This window comes from Oncorhynchus mykiss, chromosome 5 (assembly GCF_057628025.1).
Source record: "Oncorhynchus mykiss isolate SJ-2025 chromosome 5, ASM5762802v1, whole genome shotgun sequence".
NCBI lineage: Eukaryota > Metazoa > Chordata > Actinopteri > Salmoniformes > Salmonidae > Oncorhynchus > Oncorhynchus mykiss.
Window position 1 is genome coordinate 71,054,092 of NC_143026.1, and position 19,872 is coordinate 71,073,963.

General features: G+C 44.4%; 1 protein-coding gene across 2 annotated transcripts; it reads left to right on the forward strand.

Moving 5' to 3' along the window:
• The first annotated feature begins 1 nt into the window (after window position 1).
• LOC110524444 (sulfhydryl oxidase 1) lies at window positions 2–19,872 on the forward strand. 2 transcript variants are annotated; one of them, XM_021604081.3, is made up of 12 exons: window positions 2–1,018; window positions 3,818–3,918; window positions 4,314–4,362; window positions 4,478–4,580; window positions 5,140–5,230; window positions 5,695–5,840; window positions 7,005–7,139; window positions 7,271–7,400; window positions 12,471–12,593; window positions 13,467–13,605; window positions 14,990–15,166; window positions 17,818–19,872. In XM_021604081.3, the coding sequence occupies exons 1-12, from the start codon at window positions 541–543 to the stop codon at window positions 18,720–18,722; spliced, it is 2,577 nt and encodes an 858-aa protein (XP_021459756.3). In that variant the 5' UTR covers window positions 2–540; the 3' UTR covers window positions 18,723–19,872. The 2 variants fall into 2 exon arrangements, with proteins under 2 accessions (XP_021459756.3, XP_021459757.3); XM_021604082.3 differs by having other exon boundaries at window positions 5,143–5,230.

The following is a 19,872-nucleotide window of genomic DNA, read 5'->3' on the forward strand; positions in this document are numbered from 1 at the left end:
TACATGTTGTATTACCTGCAAAAAAAACCACTTGCTTTTGGTGCTCAGTGCCTCAAGTGTGTTTTGCCAAATGTGGCTTGCCTTTCAGCTGTTTGAGTGATTTGCATAGGTGTATTATAAGTGTATTATTATAAACAAAGCTGCAGGATAGCCTCAATGTGTCCTGTTACACCTTGAACTTCCCATACCCCACACACTGTCATAACTCTTTCAATGGACATTAGCATTTGGAAGTCTGACTACGAGTTATCATAAGGTAGTAAGTCATAATTATCAGCACTCATTATTTTGAGATACTAAGTCATAATTGTGAGACAGTATTAACCTTTCGGTTACTAGTCCAACCCTCTAACCACTAGGCTACCCTGCCGCTCCCGGATCATGGACATTGAATAAGTTCTGCAGGCCAATCCCTTTTAAAGGGGCAATCTGTGATTCAAACAAAGCGGGAATCCCTGCCACTTTTTTCGTAAACAGCTGAGGAATAGGGAGAAATGTAACCACTCTCAAATACATAGACACAAGTATTCTCACATATGGATGCATCAACTCACATCAACAGAGCTCAAATCAATTATATCACCTCCGTCCTTGTTTATGAATGTAGCCCTGCTTCTTCGGCGGTCAGAGGTTGGGGGAGGGAGTTGGACGAGGAAAAAAGTTTCTATAACTTTCATATACAGTGGTTGCCTTGCTCGGACCTGCTGGCTGTCAGAAAAACATACGAAGATGGCGTGGCGCTGCTATCGTGCCACGTCTCGGTTTACAGGGAAAATACACGCAACTTTGAGAGAGTCATTAATATCTACTGTCTTATTTGTGTGTTTACTTTTTCCTTTTACCACCGAAGCTGGCTTGTACACAGCTTCTGATCAGGTAGTCGTTTTAACCCCGGATAATGTGGACAGCGTTTTGGTCAATTCTACAGCCGCACTGGTTGTTGAGTTTTACGCCTCTTGGTGCGGGCATTGTATTGCTTTTTCTCCCGTATGGAAAAGTCTCGCTAGCGATATTAAAGGTTGGTTTGCATTTTCCAGTAATATAATATTCAATGTGTTGGCCTATGGCCGTCTCGCCTACTTCCTGGTGTAAGACTCGTATTGTTTTTGAACGGGTTTCAAGTTTTATATCACCAAATTCATCAAAATTGAGTAATTGAATATGTAAAATGTATATTCGTATTCGTGTATTAATTTACTTTTACTCAATGGTTTCGATTACGAAGAGAAAAACGCAATCGAAAACGTTCATTAAAGGCATCAGGTTAATTACGTCAAATTATATTCGTGCCTTAATTTAATTTATCTTAAATAACCAAATTTTCATGAATTTGATGTAAACTGGAAGCCCATTCATAAACAGTACCGTAGGCGGGGTTTTTACAACCTATTGTTAGTAAACCAATCATAATTGACTGGTCATGTGTTAAGTGTACAAGTCATGGGTTGAACCAATTTAAATGTTCTTTCTTGCGACATGGATCCATCAATTTGTCTTGGTTTTTCACGTACAGTGCATTCGTAAAGTATTCAGACGCCTTTTCTTTTTCCACATTTTGTTACGTTACCACCTTATTCTACAATTTATTCAATTACGGGGTTTCCTTATCAATCTACACACAATACCACATAATGACAATGTGAAAACAGTTTTTTTTATGTTTGCAAATTTCTTACAAATTCAAAACAGAAATACCTTATTTACATAAGTATTCAGACCCTTTTCTATGAGACTTGAAATTGAGCTCAGGTTCAGCCTGTTTCCATTGATCATCCTTGAGATGTTTCTACATCTTCATTGGAGTCCACCTGTGGTAAATTCAATTGATTGGACATGAAAGACACACCTGTCTATATCAGGTCCCACAGTTGACAGTGCATGTCAGACAAAAGCCAAGCCATGAGGTCGAAGGAATTGTCCGTAGAGCTCCGAGACAGGATTGTGTCGAGGTACAGATCTGGGGAAGGGTACAAAAAATGTCTGCGGCATTGAAGGTCCCCAAAAACACAATGGCTGCCATCATTCTTAATTGGAAGAAGTTTCAAACCACCAAGGCTCTTCCTAGAGCTGACTGCCCAGCCAAACTGAGCAATCAGGGAGAAGGGCCTTGGTCAGGGAGCTGACCAAGAACCCGATGGTCACTCTGACAGAGTTCCAGTGTTCATCTGTGGAGATGGTTGTCCTTCTGGAAGGTTCTCCCATCTCTGCAACACTGCACCAATCTGGACTTTGTGGTAGAGTGGCCAGATGGAAGCCACTCCTTAGTAAAAGGCACATGACAGCCAGCTTGGAGTTTGTCAAAGGGCACCTAAAGGACTCTGACCATGGGAAACAAGATTCTCTGGTCTGATGAAACCAAGATTGAACTCTTTGTGCTGAATGCCATATGTCACATCTGGAGGAACCATGGCACCATCCCTACGGTGAAGCATGGTGGTTGCAACATCATGTTGTGGGGATGTTTTTCCGCGTCAGGGACTGGGAGACAAGTCCAGGATTGAGGTAAAGATGAACAGAGCAACATACAGGAAGATCCTTGATGAAAACCTGTTCCAGAGCGTGCAGGACCTCAGACTGCGGCGAAGGTTCACCTTCCTACAGGACAACGACCCTAAGCACACAGCCAAGACAATGCAGGAGTGGCTTCGGGACAAGTCTCTGAATGTCCTTGAGTGGCCCAGCCAGAGCCCGAACTTGAACTTGATCGAACATCTCTGGAGAGACCGGAAAATGGCTGTGCAGTGATGCTCCCCATCCAACCTGACAGCGCTTGAGAGGATCTGCAGAGAAGAATGGGAGGAACTCCCCAATTGCAGGTGTGCCAAGCTTGTGGCATCACACCCAAGAAAACTCTAGGCTGTAATCTCTGCCAAAGGTGCTTCAACAAAGTACAAACTAAAAGGTCTGAATACTTATGTAAATGTTGTAATTCAGTTATTTATTTTTAATACATTTGTGTACATTTCTAAAAACCTGTTTTTGCTTTGCCATTATGGGGTATTGTGTGTAGATTGATGGGGGGGGGGGGACAATTAAATACATTACAGCCTTGTTCTAAAATGTAACAAAATGTGGAAAAAGTCAAGGGATCTGAGTACTTTCCGATTGCAGTGTAATGTATTAATGTTTTATATACCCATCAAACTGCAGTGCAAATTGAGACCGTATGTAGTATCCAATTTCTAAAACAAAATGTATTAGCCTATGCAAACTTTTTAAATGTATTTCTTGACTTTAAAAAATAATAATAAAGCAATATTTTTTTAAAAATGTTATATTCCTGTATTATTCCACTTTAAAATATAAATTGCGGGATAAGAGCTGTGCGATTCTGACTTTGTTGTTTTTCAGAGTTCAGCACAGCCAGTATCTCAGCCCTCCCCTCCCAAAAGGCAGACTTTACATTTGATTATTGGAGCATATGATGTGATTTAGGAATTCACATTCTGTCCATCTAATCTACTCTTGTTCAAACACCATCCTTTGGAATCCCAAATTAGAATACATTTTGGCATTTCAGGTCTCAGTCTATATGCAGGATCCAATTAACTGTGTAATAGGAAAATAATCCCATGCAGTTAGTTTGAAATTGACGTAGTTTCCTATTGGCAGCAGGCCCAAACCATGAGGCAGGTTTTAAGGCCTCAGATCTAGAGAAGCCACCAGCCTCTGGCCTGCTTTCCTGCTGATCATATGGAATAATTGTATGTGCTTAGAAGTTGTAGTAATCAGAGGAATATTTATATAACCCCTATCGTATGGAGTTATGCATTTTTGGTGCATCGAGTTTGAAAGTAATTATAATGTCTCTCCCTAGAGTGGAAACCAGCTGTGGATTTAGCTGCCATAGACTGTGCTAATCAAGATAATGGGCCGGTTTGTTCCCGTTTTGGTGTCAGGGGGTACCCAACACTGAAGGTACTTCAACTGTTACATTCCACCAGCTTTATGGATTTTCAGTGTCTTTACCTCACAGGAACCAATGTATCCAATGTTTAAAAATGAACCATATCACAGATTGTGAGTCATTCATTATCAGCTATTTTGACTCATAAACCCTAACAGTGTTACGTTTCAGTTAGCAATACTCTCACTTGAGATTAGTTATCAATAAATGTCTGAGTTCTTCTTTTTGTGGTCCGGTGAAAGTCAGATCAAAGAGACCATTTGTCTGAATGAATGAGGGAGCTGCAGCATCTGCACGTGATTTAAAGTAGGAAGGGGTTTTAATGGGGAGGGGTGTCCCCTGTTCCTCCCAGTGGTCAACATGTGGCGACCTGCCATCTGATCCTCTCTTTCTCTCCCTCTGACAGTTCTTCCACGCTTACTCCAAACCTGACTCCAAAGGAGAAAGTTTCAGAGGTAATACAAATGTTTAGATAATTCCTGAGGCAGATGGTGAATGGCTAGTTTGAGAAGTTTTGAACTGTTTTTCTACATGTTCTCTTATTAGTCCTGTGTGCCTGTATCCTCCCAGGATTTCCTCGTAATGTGAGGGGTTTACGTCATAAGATCATCGATAAGATGGAGACCCATGCAGAGCCCTGGCCCCCGGCCTGCCCCCCTCTGGAGACTACTAGGTGAGGCAGCCTCTTCTATTTTTTGTTCTTTTTTTTTTAACAAACATACACGCAGGAGAGGCAGCATCTTCTGATCACACAAACACTACCTCTAGGGCTTAGGCCATCATGACTTCCATTTATATTGTGACAATACCACCCTTGGTTTAAAGGTTTTCATGGATAAATGAGGGTGTCTATTGGGTTGTGCCACAGCACATATACTCACACACTCCTCCAACCTGTCATAAGAGACACTTGAGTTCTACTTTTGGCGTTATTTATCTCCGTGACTTTACAAGATAATGGTTGATAACATAGGAAGTAGAATAAAGAAAACAGTCAGGAGGTCACGTTGATTCCTCTTTTCTGAATAAAAGTGTTAGCTCATGAAGTCTTCTTCCTCTTTTGAAGAAGGCGCTATACCACTTGTCATGTGTCTTACATGTCAATGCTCAGATTGTGCTGCTGTTCAATTTCTATGAAGTCTTAATAGAAATGTACTTGCTGTTTCAATTGTCAACTATTAGTGATATGTTGTGGTCCCTATGTAAATGGTATTATCCTCCTCACTCCACAGCAGAGCAGAGCTTGACAACTTCATTGAGACAAACAGTGTGGGACACCTGGCCTTGCTCTTTGAGACCTCTAACTCATATGTGGGCAGAGAGGTAAGCATTAATTAGCATCAGTCAAGCTACATTCTCCTCAGGGAAATGGGAAATGGAGGAGAAAAAAATCCTGGGGTGGTCAAATGGTAAACATTTACAAGCACACGAAAAACATTTTCTACGTATAGCAGGTGTTGGCAAAAGACAGTGACATTTTTTGGGGGGGATCTGTTCCCACGAATTCCCACAATTAAAAAAATATATAAAAAAAGATGTGGTCGTGTCTCATTTTTATTTTCTAATAGAATCTATTTTTGGACTTAGTTGTGGTCAATTTGCAATGTACAAATTATTGTGCCCCCCGACCATCAGCCCTGACAAATCGCCCCCTGCTGAATCTAGGAGGCAAACATTATGTTGACTGTGTCACTGTGTCAACAGTGTACTTGTGTGCCTAGTACAACCAATTTGAAACAACATGCAGACAGTCGGTCATTACTGTGTTGGTTTTTCTTCCTCACCAGTTGACTCTGGACCTACTGCAGTATGAGAACATAGCTGTGCGGAGGGTCCTGAGCACCGAGGATGGCCTGGTGGCTGAACTGAATGTGACCCACTTCCCATCCTGTTACCTGTACTATCCTAGTGGGATCTTCACCAGGCTCCATGTGTGAGTGGCTGCTCTAATACCATCACAATGTGTGACAGAACTGCAGATCACTTTCAGCTTTCCTCAGTCTGGACCCTAAATGTACCTAGTCATCAAGAGTAATTTTTTCTTCTATTTTCACAGTTCAATACTCAACAATCTTGTTGATAAATGTGTTGTGTTATACACTGCTATAGTAGGATGCCTTTTTACATCTGGCCTCATAATGGGATCATGGAATTAAAATATTATTTTATTATTATTAATATCATAATAGTTTGTATGATGATTCCTCACCCCGTGAATTAATCTGCTGTTTCTTTCACTTTGTTTTGCTTATTTCCATAACTTGGCATGCAAGAGGAGTTTTTTTAGTTGGCAAATGCAAAAAGGAAATGATTTATTGCTGATTTATTTATTCCCCCCTCTTCCAGGGCGTACAGAGGGGGTTTAATTTATTGCATGGATACAATAGCGTTCCTTTCCTGCAGTTCACCTGCCAAACCACCCCAACGTTGCCTCGCGCTGCGACAGATGGTCGCCCATTGAATACGTGATTGATCCGGGGGGGGGGGGGGGGGGTGGAGTCGTACATCCGTCATGCGTGTGCCTCTCCCAGGTGAAAGCGGCCCCTCCCCTCCGACGTGTGCCTCTCCCCCTCTGACGCGTGCCTCTGTGCTCTGGGGACCCCACAATGAATAGCGACCCAGCGAGTCTAGTGTAATTGAGTCCCAGGCAGGGGTGGGCCGGGCGAGCTCAGGCCTGGAGCGTCCTCCTGCTCTCATTGGTCCACAGGGTGGTTTGGCTGGCTGGTAAGAACAGGAAGAGGGATAGCAGCCTGTTCCTTTTGTAGGGTTAGTAGAGAGGGAAATGATCAGTGATGGTATTTCAGCACCATCTGTTCACCAGAGGAGGGCTTAGTGAGGAGACCAGGGGCCCACCTGTGGTCTGTTGAGGGCAGGCCCTGGCACATGCAACCACTTGTATCCTGTTCCTAGACAGAGAAGCTAAAAACCTTATTTTTCCACTGTAGCTACAATATACTGTGAGGTATGTGTTGTTATTCTAGTGGGAAGGATTTTTCACCTGTTTCCATGATTAAAATCTTCCTGTGGCTGGTGCCAGATTAATAGAAATTAATCAGTCCTAACTGTGAACTCAACTGTCTGCTTGGCTGTCTTCCAGACAACTTGAGGTCCGGACCTTCTACACCTACGCCCTCCAGAGGCTTCCTGGGGTAGTGCGGGCCGGAAAGCCACTGCCAGTGACCTCTGACCTTGCGAAAAACACAACAGAGGACCAATTGAGACCATTCAACAGGTAAAGCATTTTAAACTTGACAAAACAGTAATAGTGTCCAGAAAAATAAGTTCCTAATTTTTAGGTATAAGATTTACCAATGTAACCCCATTGATTCCATGACAAAAATGTTGAATTGTGTGTGTCGTCAGGTCTCGTGTGTATATGTCAGACCTGGAGTCTACTCTGCACTACTCTCTGCGCGTGGAGCTGGCCGCTCACCCTGTCATCAAAGGAGAGGCACTGAGCACACTACAACGGTACATCTCAGTACTAGCGAAGGTGATTGGACCGGTTTGCTGCTCACACTGAAACTAAACCATACCCATACTGAACACTAACCTCACCCATTCATCCTCTCTCTGTTCAGATCAGCCCTAAAGAAGATGGTTGGTTGGTTGTTGTCAGGGCTATGCAGTTATGACGACATACCACTAGAGGGAGAGTGAGACGGTGCTTTGGATTTGTTCAAGGATATCAGTTGTGAAACAGAGGCCTTCCATTTAGCTGCATAATTAGTTCTAATTCAGTTTTGCTTTAAAAAAAAGTAAATATGAGAATATGGTCCATATAATTCACCAAATGAACAAGTGCCGTGGTTACTTGGTTCAAAATTCCTAATGTAATACCGTTTAAGTGTACAATAACTATACTATTACATCGTTTTTACATGCTTATACCTTCACACCCAAAAATGTGTATCACAATAGGAATGACACTCTCAATGGTGAGCCCAAAATTGGAGGCCATTGACTTGACAGGACACAAAAGGCTCTCTTGGGGAAATACTTTATTTGCTTCCCATTGGTTCCCCACCTCTTTTTTTTTTTGTATGCAGACATACCCTGATTAGGATTTCTTAGAACTGGATAAAACCCCTGCCCCTACCCCTCACCCCCCCCTCCCAGCCCTATGCTACCCAGAAGTGTGCCAGGGATCCGAAGACAATGACCACCCCAGTCCTGCTCGTATTGGCTGTGCATCAGGCATCACCACCAATCTCTGTGATTATTTCAGACTCTCTAGGGAGGGATTGAACGGACTGTGGGAGGGTTTTTCTCCAGCCCCCCCATTAACTCCAGTTTGTTTTGTCAATACCTCAAACTCCCTGTGGTATTTGTCAGTGCCCCACAACGATGTCCTTGCTGAGACTGTAGCAGAGAAAGCAGGCATTGCAGCAGCATTTATTGATATTTGTCAGACCGTTGCCTCAACAAAGTGGTTATATTCAACCTGTCTTAGGGATGGTTTGGACCAATACAGACAAGTGAACCATGTGTGTAAAACCATGGTCTGTCTGTTCATGATCAATCTCTCGGATCCCCTTCAAGTGTTGTGACCAAATGGCAGGCCGCACAGCACTGTTTTACCCATCTACTTGATAACAGGCACGGCATGTCACAGCAAACTAAGATTCTTAAAATTCCAGAGTGACTGGTGTAATTGGATCATCCTGAGAATGAGTCACTGTGCACAAAACCTACAGCTGGTCTCATACCGATGACACGCTCAGCTGTCAATAGAATCTGTGGTGTGCTGTGTGCTCCCACATCACAGTGCATCTCTGTCCCAGACAGGATGTAAACAAGTTATATTTTCTTGCGCTGTAATATTACTAGATTTACTGTCTTGTCAACCAGAATCCAGATTTATGAATCCCTACATGTATATGAGGATTTTAAAAAAGTGGATCTGGGAAGCATGAGAATTACAAAGAGGTTTTAGGATTACCGTTTCTATCCTGCTTTCTTGAAAGAAGCCTCCTGCAGTGAGGGAGGGCCAGGGAATAAAACAAGGATTTAGGGGGGAGCTTGAGCCCAAATCCATCTTTCTCCTGTGGCGCTTGGCTCAGTGTGTCCATGCTAAGGTTAGCAGTTAGCGGAGGTGGATGGTGGTGGAATGTGGCTGTGTTAACTGATTGGCCTCAGTGATACTATAAGGGTAGCCCACCAACCTCTGGACTCCACCAGTAGGACAAGGCCTTTGTTGGGTTGTGGCTGGGCTGTGGGCATGACAGATCGGTCCACTAGGCTGCTGCATGCAAGGAAGCATTTAGGCAGCTTTTACTCAGTGGCATGTATATTGGTCCCTGAGGTTGAATGAGGCAGGATTAAAAAGGGCTTCCCCGGGCCAGGCCGACAGATGCATTCTATTTTGAACGTCTCTCAGAGGAGACTGCGGTTTCTCAAGTGCTGATACTAATCGGATTTAAGATGACATATTGCCGGGTGAAGTGGATTGTCATGGTCCTCTGAGAGGCTGGGGGAGGGGGCAGGGGGTTAGGTTTGGGGGTCAGGTGGGGGCTCTGATAGTGGTTAGAGGTACACTACCAGAGAAGAGGTCACTCGGAGAGATCCTTCATGATGGGGATACAGTATACTGTAGCATTGATTCATCACACTTGATGTGTTCATGTTTGCCAATCAAATACTTCAGCCCAAATTACTACTAATTTCCCAGCCAAATATGTTGGCCTTTGCTTATGATTTAGGAAATAGATACGCAGGTGGAGAGCAGAACATGCTAAGTGTTTGGCTCTGGTGAGCAGAGCCCATTTGCCTGCCCGTACCCAATTTCCTTGCTGTTAAATTCAAATGTGTGTTAATGAGCTTTCCAGCCTGGTTAGTGCCCAGTAGTCCCCAGACCTAGGCGTCTCGGCTGCCCGGCCGATGATCTAATTGTCCTCCTCAGCAGCAGCAGACGCGGGACCTCTTTTTGTTTCCTGTTAACACCCCACCTGTAGTACAGGATTGGGTATCTCTGTCTGTGAATACCCAAACACCATCTTCTTAGCTGAATGTCTCAGATTAAGGGAGCAAATCAAGCCCTGTATGGGGCTTGTGTGGGCCACAGGGGTTAAGTAAATCTCCAGGAGCCTTTTTAAGTGGGACTGGTGTAATGGAGATCCAGTTAGAGTGATGAATAGAACCATGAGCCAGGCACCCAAATGCTACTGAACAGATGGCCAGGGCAATTTGAAAAGACTCTGCAGCACAAATCAAAAAAGGTGCACCTCTGGGATGCTCTCCCCCCCCCACCCCCCCGGCCAGGCCCCTGCCTCTGTCGCACTGATGGGTTTGTGCCCCCGTGCCGCAAAAGGGCAGCACTTGCCCACTTCCAGGTCCACCATATTCACACTGCTGGATGTTACTACACTGACTGTTTCTTGTGGGTGTGTGCGTGCATACACGCCTGCACATGTGTGTGGGCATCTGATTGGATTGTTATCTACAGGCTCCTCATAAGTAGTTTTCGCCATGACAACCCCAGAAAATGCTAATGAACTTAAATAGTCCATCGTAACTGAGACATCTTACCTCTGTTTTGAATGGGAGAAGGTTGCCATGACAGCCTACTGTTTATTTGGTTGTCTCTTAGCTATTAGGGTTAAATCCAGGTCGACCTGTAGAATCTAGTCAATAGCAGTATAGTGATGGGTCTTCCAGGGTGGCTGTTGTAAGAGTTCTTTAAGGATAGGAAGTGGCTTTACACCCCCAATCAGCTTGTTCTGTTGTTAATGCCTCCCTGTCTTCAGCTGACCTTGTTCTGTCACCATCCGTCTCAAACACAAGGCACTGGGATTTCCTCCCTGCCTCCCATAGTGGCCAACTGTTAGTTGCAATGTTATATTTCCACACACGCCATCTTGTCTTTGTATTTATAAGGGATCCCCATTTGCTGCTTCCAAGGCAGCAGCTACTCTTCCTAGAATCCAAACATATTAAGGCACTTACATTACACAAAATATAAAACCGTACATCATATAAAATGATTACACAGCTACATATCTACAATACAAAATGTATAATACCACAATACAACAATATTTCAATGTACGTGTGTTTAGTGTGTATGTGCTAGCGTTTGTGTGTGTGTATGCATGCATGCCTCTATACCTGTGTGTTAGTCTCTTCACATTCCCTGCTGTTCAATATCTGTTTTTTTATCTGATTCTACTGCTTGCGTCAGTTACCTGATGTGAAATATAGTTCCATGTAGTCATGGCTCTATGTAGTACTGTGTGCCTCCCATAGTCTGTTCTTGACTTAGGGATTGTGAAGAGACCTCTGGTGGCATGTCTTGCGGGGTATGCATGGGTGTCTGAGATGTGTGCTCGTCGTTTAAACCGACACCTCAGTGCATTCAACATGTCAACACTTCTTATAAAAACAAGTAGTGATGAAGTCAATCTCTCCTCCACAATGAGCCATGAGAGATTGACATGCATATCGTTGTTAGCTCTCCGTGTACATTTAAGAGCCAGCTGTGCTGCCCTGTTCTGAGCCAATGGTAATTTTCCTGATTATGTTGGAGAAGTTTCCATTAAAGAACACCCCCTGTGTTCTGTTAGACAGGTAACTCTTGGTCCACAATATAGCAGGGGGTGTAAAGCAGTAGACTATGATCAATCATTTAAAAAGCCACACTGAGGTCAAAACAGCCGCCACAATCTTTTTAATCAATTTCTCTCAGCCAATCATCAGTTATTTGTATAAGTGCTGTACTTGTTGAATGTCCTTCCCTATAAGCGTGCTGAAAGTCTTATCAATTTGTTTACTGTAAAATAGCATTTGTATCTGGTCAAACACCATTTTTTTTTTTACTACGGATTGCTAATATGCTGATTGGTCGACTATTTGAGCCAGTAAATGGAGCTTTACTAAGGTAGCAAATACTAAGGTAGCAGAATGACTTTTGCTTCCCTCCAGGCCTGAGGGTACACACTTTCTAGTAGGCTTAAATCAAATGAATGGCAGATAGGCGTGTCAATATCATCTGCTATTATCCTCTGTCATTTTCCATCAAAGTTGTCAGACCCCGGTGACTTGTCATTGTTGATAGACCACAATAACTTTTTCACCTCTTCCACACTTACATCATTTGGTCAGTTATACTTAGATGTGTAGTGAAAGTGTTTGCTACTGGCATGCCATGCTTAAGTTTGCTAATGCCAATGAAAAGGTCATTAAAGTAGTTGGCAATATCAGTGGGTTTTGTGATGACTGAGCAATCTGATTCAATGAATGATGGATCTGAGTTTGCCTTTTTGGCCAAAATGTCAACCTACTTCTTGACAACGACAGAGGTTAGAGAACGTAAACAAACAGTACAAGAAAGTCGTGACAAATCCTCTGGTGTCTTATACACTGTCGTTTTTACTAAATTAGTGGGAAAAAACATGACATGTTACGTATGGCAAAAGCGGGTTTAGGTGAATTTTCTAAACTCAGACAGATGGATTTCCAACTCAGTAATAATGATCTATTACCACACAGTACAAAATATACTGTTTAATAGTCTATTGTATGAGTTAATGATGTTGATGTTTACCTGTAATGTTGTCTTGGGCAGTACTTCCCTGGTCGTCCTGTGGTGAACAACCTGCTGAAGTCTGTGGACATGTGGCTAAAGGGTGAGAAGGACACAGAGCTGTCCTACAGCTCTCTGAGGGACGCTCTGGACAATACTGCAGAGGTGAGGGGTCAACACGCCAGCCAATCAGACAAGCCTGAGGCAGAACCACTCACCATATTGTTGATGAGCCAGAGTCAAGTGATTTTATAGATGATGGCTGAAATATTTCAGGCATAGAGTATCAGCACACAGGTAAGTAGGTTTATGTAATGCTGTAAACAAGTCTTTGCTCACAACCTTGTGCCAGCATATGTATTATTGGAAAATGTATGTGTTGTTGACTTTGGATTAAAGCCGACATGCCTATAGGTTCCCCAATTGGACCAGTCACTTAGTGACATCATTAGCTTTTAGCAGCCGAATCAATTAATCAATGAAGAGGTATGAACAAGCTCCTCTAAGAAATGGACTGGTTTCGAACAGTATACACACACCGAATCTTTACTATCGACTTTGAAGTAATTCTGTCAATCACAGACTCTGTAATCCTGGGCAGTGGCAGGGAGGAAACGACAATATGTCAGAAATATGCTGTTTGATCAAAGCATGTTTTACCAGTGTTTCCTTCCCCTGACCTGAGCACAATCTCACCACTCTGTTGAGGCGTTTCCATTACCCTGGAATCGCCATGATATAGAATGAGAATAGTATGGCACAGAACGTGCTCCCACTTAACATAGATAAATCATAGATGTATTTTCCATGTACTTACTTGGCCTGTTTTCATTCATGTAAACTAACCTCTTAAGAATCCTCAGATAGAGCAGGTTATATGGAAACAGCTTTATGAGAAGATAGGGCGACATCAATCTTGAAGTGTTAAAGTAAAATAAATCAAATATTCAAATTTGATTGGCCACATACACATATTTAGCAGATGTTATTGTGGTTGAAGCAAAATGCCTGTAAATGTGTGCGTTTGTGTGTGATCAGGTACCTAATGCTGCGCTGCCTGAGGGGGTGAGGTGGGTGGGCTGCCAGGGCTCCAAGCCCCACTTCAGAAGGTACCCCTGTGGCATGTGGACCCTATTCCATGTCCTTACTGTACAGGCCGAGGAAGCTGCTGGCAAAGGTAGGAAAAACTCTCTAAACAACAGCTGTTTACGTCTTTATGATTACATGATCACTAAACTTCAGTTAATTCAAGAGGAATGTTCCTGGGACAATGGTAATAAGTGGAAAAGGGATGTTGTTAGAAGCTAAAACGAGTCCTCCTGCCATGTTAGCCTGTTAATGCGGCCTTTAGAGCCCATCGCCTCGTAGGAAATTGGCCAGAAGTCAGCAGCCATTCAGTCTTGGAGGATTGACTGTGCCCAGGCGATGAACCATGACACAAGTGTTTCCAGTCTGTTAGAACCCCTATGGCTCTCTGGGGACAGATCCCTCCAGGTCATTGAGCCAGTCAGAAGAGTGTACAGCGTTCACACAGGGGCTGCTGCTTTCAATACAGGGATATGGTCCAGCTGGGGGAGAGCAGGGTGGGGGGTGACCAACCGCGGACAAGTGCTTTGTGGGGCTTTGTAAACAAATTAGCCTGGAATGTTTAGTGGAATGTTTTGCAGTGACTGTATTTACCTGCACACACTTGCACAACATTTAGACAGTCCCACACAACTCACACTCACTTACTTCTGTGTTAAGTTCCGTAAGTAGCCTATACAAAGCACTTTTTTTGTTTTTTTGTTGTTTTCTTGTCACAACAGCATCTGAAACAGTCCCTAATTGTGGGTGGGTCAAAATGGATTTCTTTAGATTAGTGGAGTATGAGTGGTTAATAATGGAGGCAGCTGACCAGCACTCCTCTCCTGGAGGGCTTAATACCAGGGCTTATGGGATGGGGTGGAAAGGGGGGTCACATAACCTGCAGATGGGCCAGCAGGAGACCAGGGGTGTCCATCTGGCCCCCTGCGGATGGACCTCTGGATTAGGCCTCCGCCCTTCCACCACGGATCATCTGAGAGCAAAATAAGGCTTTACTGTTGGGAATTAAACACAACAAAAACCTGCAGCAGACATTTTGGTGCTGGTACTGGTGGTGACATCTGCCAACCTCGTTGTTTTTCAGAGCACATTGACTAAATACGGGTATTCATGGAAGATATCAGAGCACCGTGGGAATGCCCAGGGGACTCAGGATCCAGGCCCTTTATTGCCTTGTTATTAACCACTAATAGTTTAGAACTGGAAAATTCCTCACTATCCCTGTCCATGTCTGTTGTCCATGTTTTGATGTTTTAAGCCTTTCATAATAACTGGCACCTTTTTTACATTGTGCCAAACCCATATGTCCATAGCCATACTAAATGTATACGAAACAATATACAGACATTCCTTGCTGCGATTTTCAAATGTACAATATTAGACTCCTTTTCAACAGTATACATCATACTGATGTGTATAACAAGTATGGTTAATCTTGCTAATGACTTCCTCCTCCTATGCGTTCTTCTCCCCAGACCCCCAGGAGGTGCTCCAGGCGATGAGGTCATACATCCACAGTTTCTTTGGCTGTCGGGCATGTGCCACCCACTTTGAGAACATGGCCCAGGAGAGCATGTCCCATGTGGGGACACTGTCCTCCGCCGTGCTGTGGCTCTGGTCCCACCATAACCACGTAAACAATAGACTGGCAGGTAAGGACAAATGTTACTGCTACTTCCATTGAGGACGATTGGTCTTTAAGACTGAACTTCCAACACATAATATGCTAATTAGTAAGTATGGAATTTGCATATATCACATTACTATAGAGTAGTATGATAAATTGAAATGTCTCCTACAGTGGTCACCATTGTCCATACAATAACATTAGATAAATGTGGCCCCCACAGGCCACTGTATTTTTCAGCCTCTCACTCCTTTAAAAGGGCTCCTACATACCCCCCCAAGTGTCCCAACTCTACTCCTAACCCCTAAATCCCTATAATATGCCTGGCGATCCTCTGGGCAGACACCAGCTGTCCCCCCTCACTCCTCCTCACCCAGTCTCCCCCTTCTCTTCTTCCTCTCAGAGATTAGCCCTCCTTCCAGAAGACTGAGATTCCCTGCCCTAGCCTGTCTAGAGCTCACTACAGGTCAACAGTAAATACTAAATCTATGACCTAAAGACTGCAAACGGCCAAGACTGTAGCCTTGATGTCCGTGTCATTTTATTGAGGACTATATGGCTGCTGAGTTGGCTGTTAGGGCCATCATTTGAGTTTATTTGGCACAAGCCTGTCATTATCACCTCACTTCGTTGAATCACATTGTTGTCGTTTCTGTGTGGTGGTGGTGACTCCCCCATCCTCAATCCCCTGGACAGCCTGTGTCCTGAATAACAGGGTAGAGGGGCGTGTGTGTCCCCTTCTGTGCTTGTCCCTGGTCCCCAGACACTCCTCCCTATTAGGATTGCATGTCTGTCCCTCCCCAGAGAGTCATATCTTTCGCTTGACAATTGATATGGCAACAATCTCCCAGAGCGAGGACCATCAGCCCAAGAGCTCAATTTCCAAGATGCTTGTGACAGCAGTTGGCACATGCCATGTCACCTTCATCACGCTTCCCTGTTTTGTAATCCCTCACCCTCACCAGGATGCTTCAGGTTGTGACATGTGGTGGGGTTTGGGGGAAGGGCCTCAAGGGGTGGGCTTGGCTGGTGGGGAGGGGATGGGGCAGGGGTGTTGGTAGCATTGAGTAGCAGTATCTCCTCCGTCGGTCCACCCCCCTCACAAACGCCTCTGCTTCTCATCCCAGTCTTCCCCAGGGGGAACGTACTCTCCTCTTCCCCCTCGTTCTCTCACCCCTCCCACTCCACCTCCTCGCTAAAGTGGGGCTCTTTAGCAGCTCCCACTGTCCTCCTTTCAGAGGCAGCCATGCATGAAGCGGGGCCTATTTGTAAAGCAGCAACACAATTAATTTAGCTGGCACAAAGAGACCCTGAGTCGAGCCCGGCTCGGCAGCAACAGCAGACCTGTCCTGTTGCCACTTGTCAACAGGGTGAGATAGAGACGCATGTCTACAGACAGCAGAGCCACGGGCCTGCCAGGGCTCAGTGAAGAGGGGCAGGGAGATGCGACTGGAGCAGCTCATACTGTATCAGCCTCATGTTGTTGGTTTGCCTTGTAGAGCATCACTCTGCTAATCTACCAGTCTGCCTACATTAATAATGCTCCTCTGTGTCCTGTACAGTAGATATCCACATTGAGAATTAGTGCTGAAGAAACTATTTTTATGTGGTAAATAGATATTTCTTTATACTTCATTAATATTTATGGGATGCTTTGAATGACATTCCCTGACAAGCCTTTGTTACAGTATCATTATACTATTGCTACTATAGTATCAGTACTATTGCTAAAGTCACCCCTGGAAATGAAAGGCAAGGTAGTTAGAATAGAGACATCAAAGACATGTCGTCATAAGGGGACGGGATATGAAAGCTGTCACGCTGGTGAAATGTATAAAAGGCCCCAAGCCCAGCAGGACATAGTAAAATTGATGTATCTCTTATGTAAAGTGCTGTATGCAGAGTACATACACACATGCATATGACTGAGATTAATCTGGGGGAGAGACGGGGGATGTAAATTGACAGCGCTGTAAAGTGACAGAACTGCTGCAGCTTTGACTTTCCTCTCGCATGGGCGACGACAAGCAATTTATTAGCAGATGCCTCCATTTGGGGGGCTAAAGGAAACATGTAAAGCAAAAAAAATGTAATTCATTAAAAGGAGAGCTCCCCTCTGGAGGTGCCTGCTTTCATATTCAATTTGGAGATTGGGCCGTCTTCAAAGGGGTGTGGAGGTACGGGGGGTAGGTACAGGGGTTCGGGGTCTGGGAGAGGTTGGGGGGTAGCTGTCCGCTTGGACGACGTCTATTATCTTGCCACCCCTCCCTCCGGGACGTCCCAGAAGCCCATTGATCATTGTTAGACCCGGTCACACTGTCTCACACACACACACCGAGACATCACACACTCATCCACACATGATGCAAACACACTGCACCTACTGCTTATTATGAGCCATGTGGAGAAATTGATCTTTTGTAATGTATTCAAGCATCAACATAGATTCTGCATGCAAAAATACCTCTGTTGTCTTGGTATCAGTTTAATTTTATTGTGTGAGATGTCATCAGTATGTCCTTCTATTCGACCAGTCAATTTTAGCTAATACATTTACATTTCCACCAAAACAGTTTACCCTCTCAACATGACTGTGTTATCTGTATCATTTATGTTAGCTCTGATAAGTAAGCACACTTACTCATCCTAAGTAACCGTCTCATTCCTGCTGACCAGGTGCTCTGAGTGAGGATCCTCACTTCCCTAAGATCCAGTGGCCGTCCCCAGAGCTGTGTCCCAGTTGCCACGGGGTTAAGAATGGAGAACACACCTGGAACCAGGCAGAGCTGCTCACCTTCCTCCGCTCCCACTTCTCTTCTGAACACCTCCTCTCTGACTACCTGGAGGAGGAGGCCCAGCTCCTCAGCAGGCAGAAGGAGAGGCTGGTTGCCAGGCATCAGGAGAAAGAGCAGGAGGCCAAGAGAGGAGCAGAGGGGAGGGCCAGACAGACCCAGGACACCTTGCTCAAACCACAGCCGGAGGAGGAAGTGGCTAAAGAACAGCCAGCAGAAGAGGAGGCGGCGAGGGCAGGAGAAAAGGTGCAAATATCTGAACCCCCACCTTGGGTAAAGCCCAAGGCAGATGTGTCCCACCAGCCCCAGCGCAGGCCCAGCATCGTGGGGTTGAAGTTCAGGCCCCCCCAGGAGGAGATTGTAGACCTGGACTCCATCAACCAGTACTACAAGGCCCTCCTCGCTGCTGCCAGAGTGTCCTTCCATGTCAAACTCAGGACCCTGCAGATGAAGGAGCAGCCGCAGCCTGGAGCCGGCCTGGAACAGGGGCCAGTGCTGCGGCTGGGGATGCAGCCCGTGGAGCCAGAGGACTTGTTGGGGCAGCACAAAACGCTGCAGAAGAGGATTCTGACGGGCAAGTACACTGGGTCAGAGGAGGAGGGGGCTCTGGAGATGTACCCGCACCCTAACAAGAGGCGCTGGATGTCCTTGCTGAGCGTGGGCTTCTCCAGACTGGACATCAGCCTGTGTGTGCTCCTCTACTTCCTGTCCTCAATGTGTCTGCTGGCCATGTACCTCTTCTTCAAGAACCGCTGGCGGCTGCGACGGGCCAAGGTGGCTCTGCCCTGAGTCAACATTACCTGGCAATGCTACTGTAGATTTACCCATACTGTGACGCTGTGGTCAGTTCCGAATCCCTCCAACTGAAGGATTCGTAATGTTCTGCATCAATGGATTGCTTCATGGTGCTTGCATTCAGGATAATAATTTATGACCCCAAAATATTTAGCCTTTTTTGACCACTTCTGAAGGATGAATTAAAACACCAGGGAATTAATGGGATTTTTTTTTTTTTTTGTGAAAACAACTAAAGGGGTTTATTTGATATTTATTGTAATTCTTAGTCTGTATATAATGACAAATTAATTTATGTGAAAAAAGAATCACTTTATATAGTTTTATGGATAAAAGCCCTAATGTAATATGAGAAGCACTGCTCTTTTCTCTTAGACCTGTCACTGCCAGCCTTTCCAAAGAGTTCTATGAGCTGTGTACTCTAACAATGATTTTATATTCTTAGAAAGAAATCAACCTCCATTAGAAAATGTGATTTTACAAAGAGAAATGTGCCTTGAATGTCATTTTGGAAAAACGGTGCCTGAAAGTAGATTATCCATATTGATTTTAGCATAAAGCAAGTGGATGTTTCCAAATACACAAAGATTGTGTGTGTGTGTGTGTGTGTGTGTGTGTGTGTGATCAGATTAATGTTGTTTATTGTTCACACTATAGAATTAGTTCTTATTCTAGTGGTTAGAGCGTTGGACTACTAACCGGAAGGTTGCAAGTTCAAATCCCCGAGCTGACAAGGTACAAATCTGTCGTTCTGCCCCTGAACAGGCAGTTAACCCACTGTTCCTAGGCCGTCATTGAAAATATGAATTTGTTCTTAACTGACTTGCCTAGTTAAATAAAGGTAAAATTGTAAAAAATGTAATTCTATGGTTCACACATTCTGTTCCAAAGTGGTCTATGTTGTGACTGGCCATACCATGCTATTGTCTGATTGGCTAGTGCATCTTATATGTCCCAATTAGCTTTGCACAATAGAGTTTAGACATTAAAGAAGTGTTGTAGAGCAGCACTTGTTCACAGGGTACAAAATAAGCAGGATTGGGGTTTTAGCTGGTGTCCGTTACATTAGGCTTACTGGTCTCACTCAACTCGAGATACTGTGTTTTGCTTTGCTTATCTCAATCAATAAAATGATTTTTGCTAA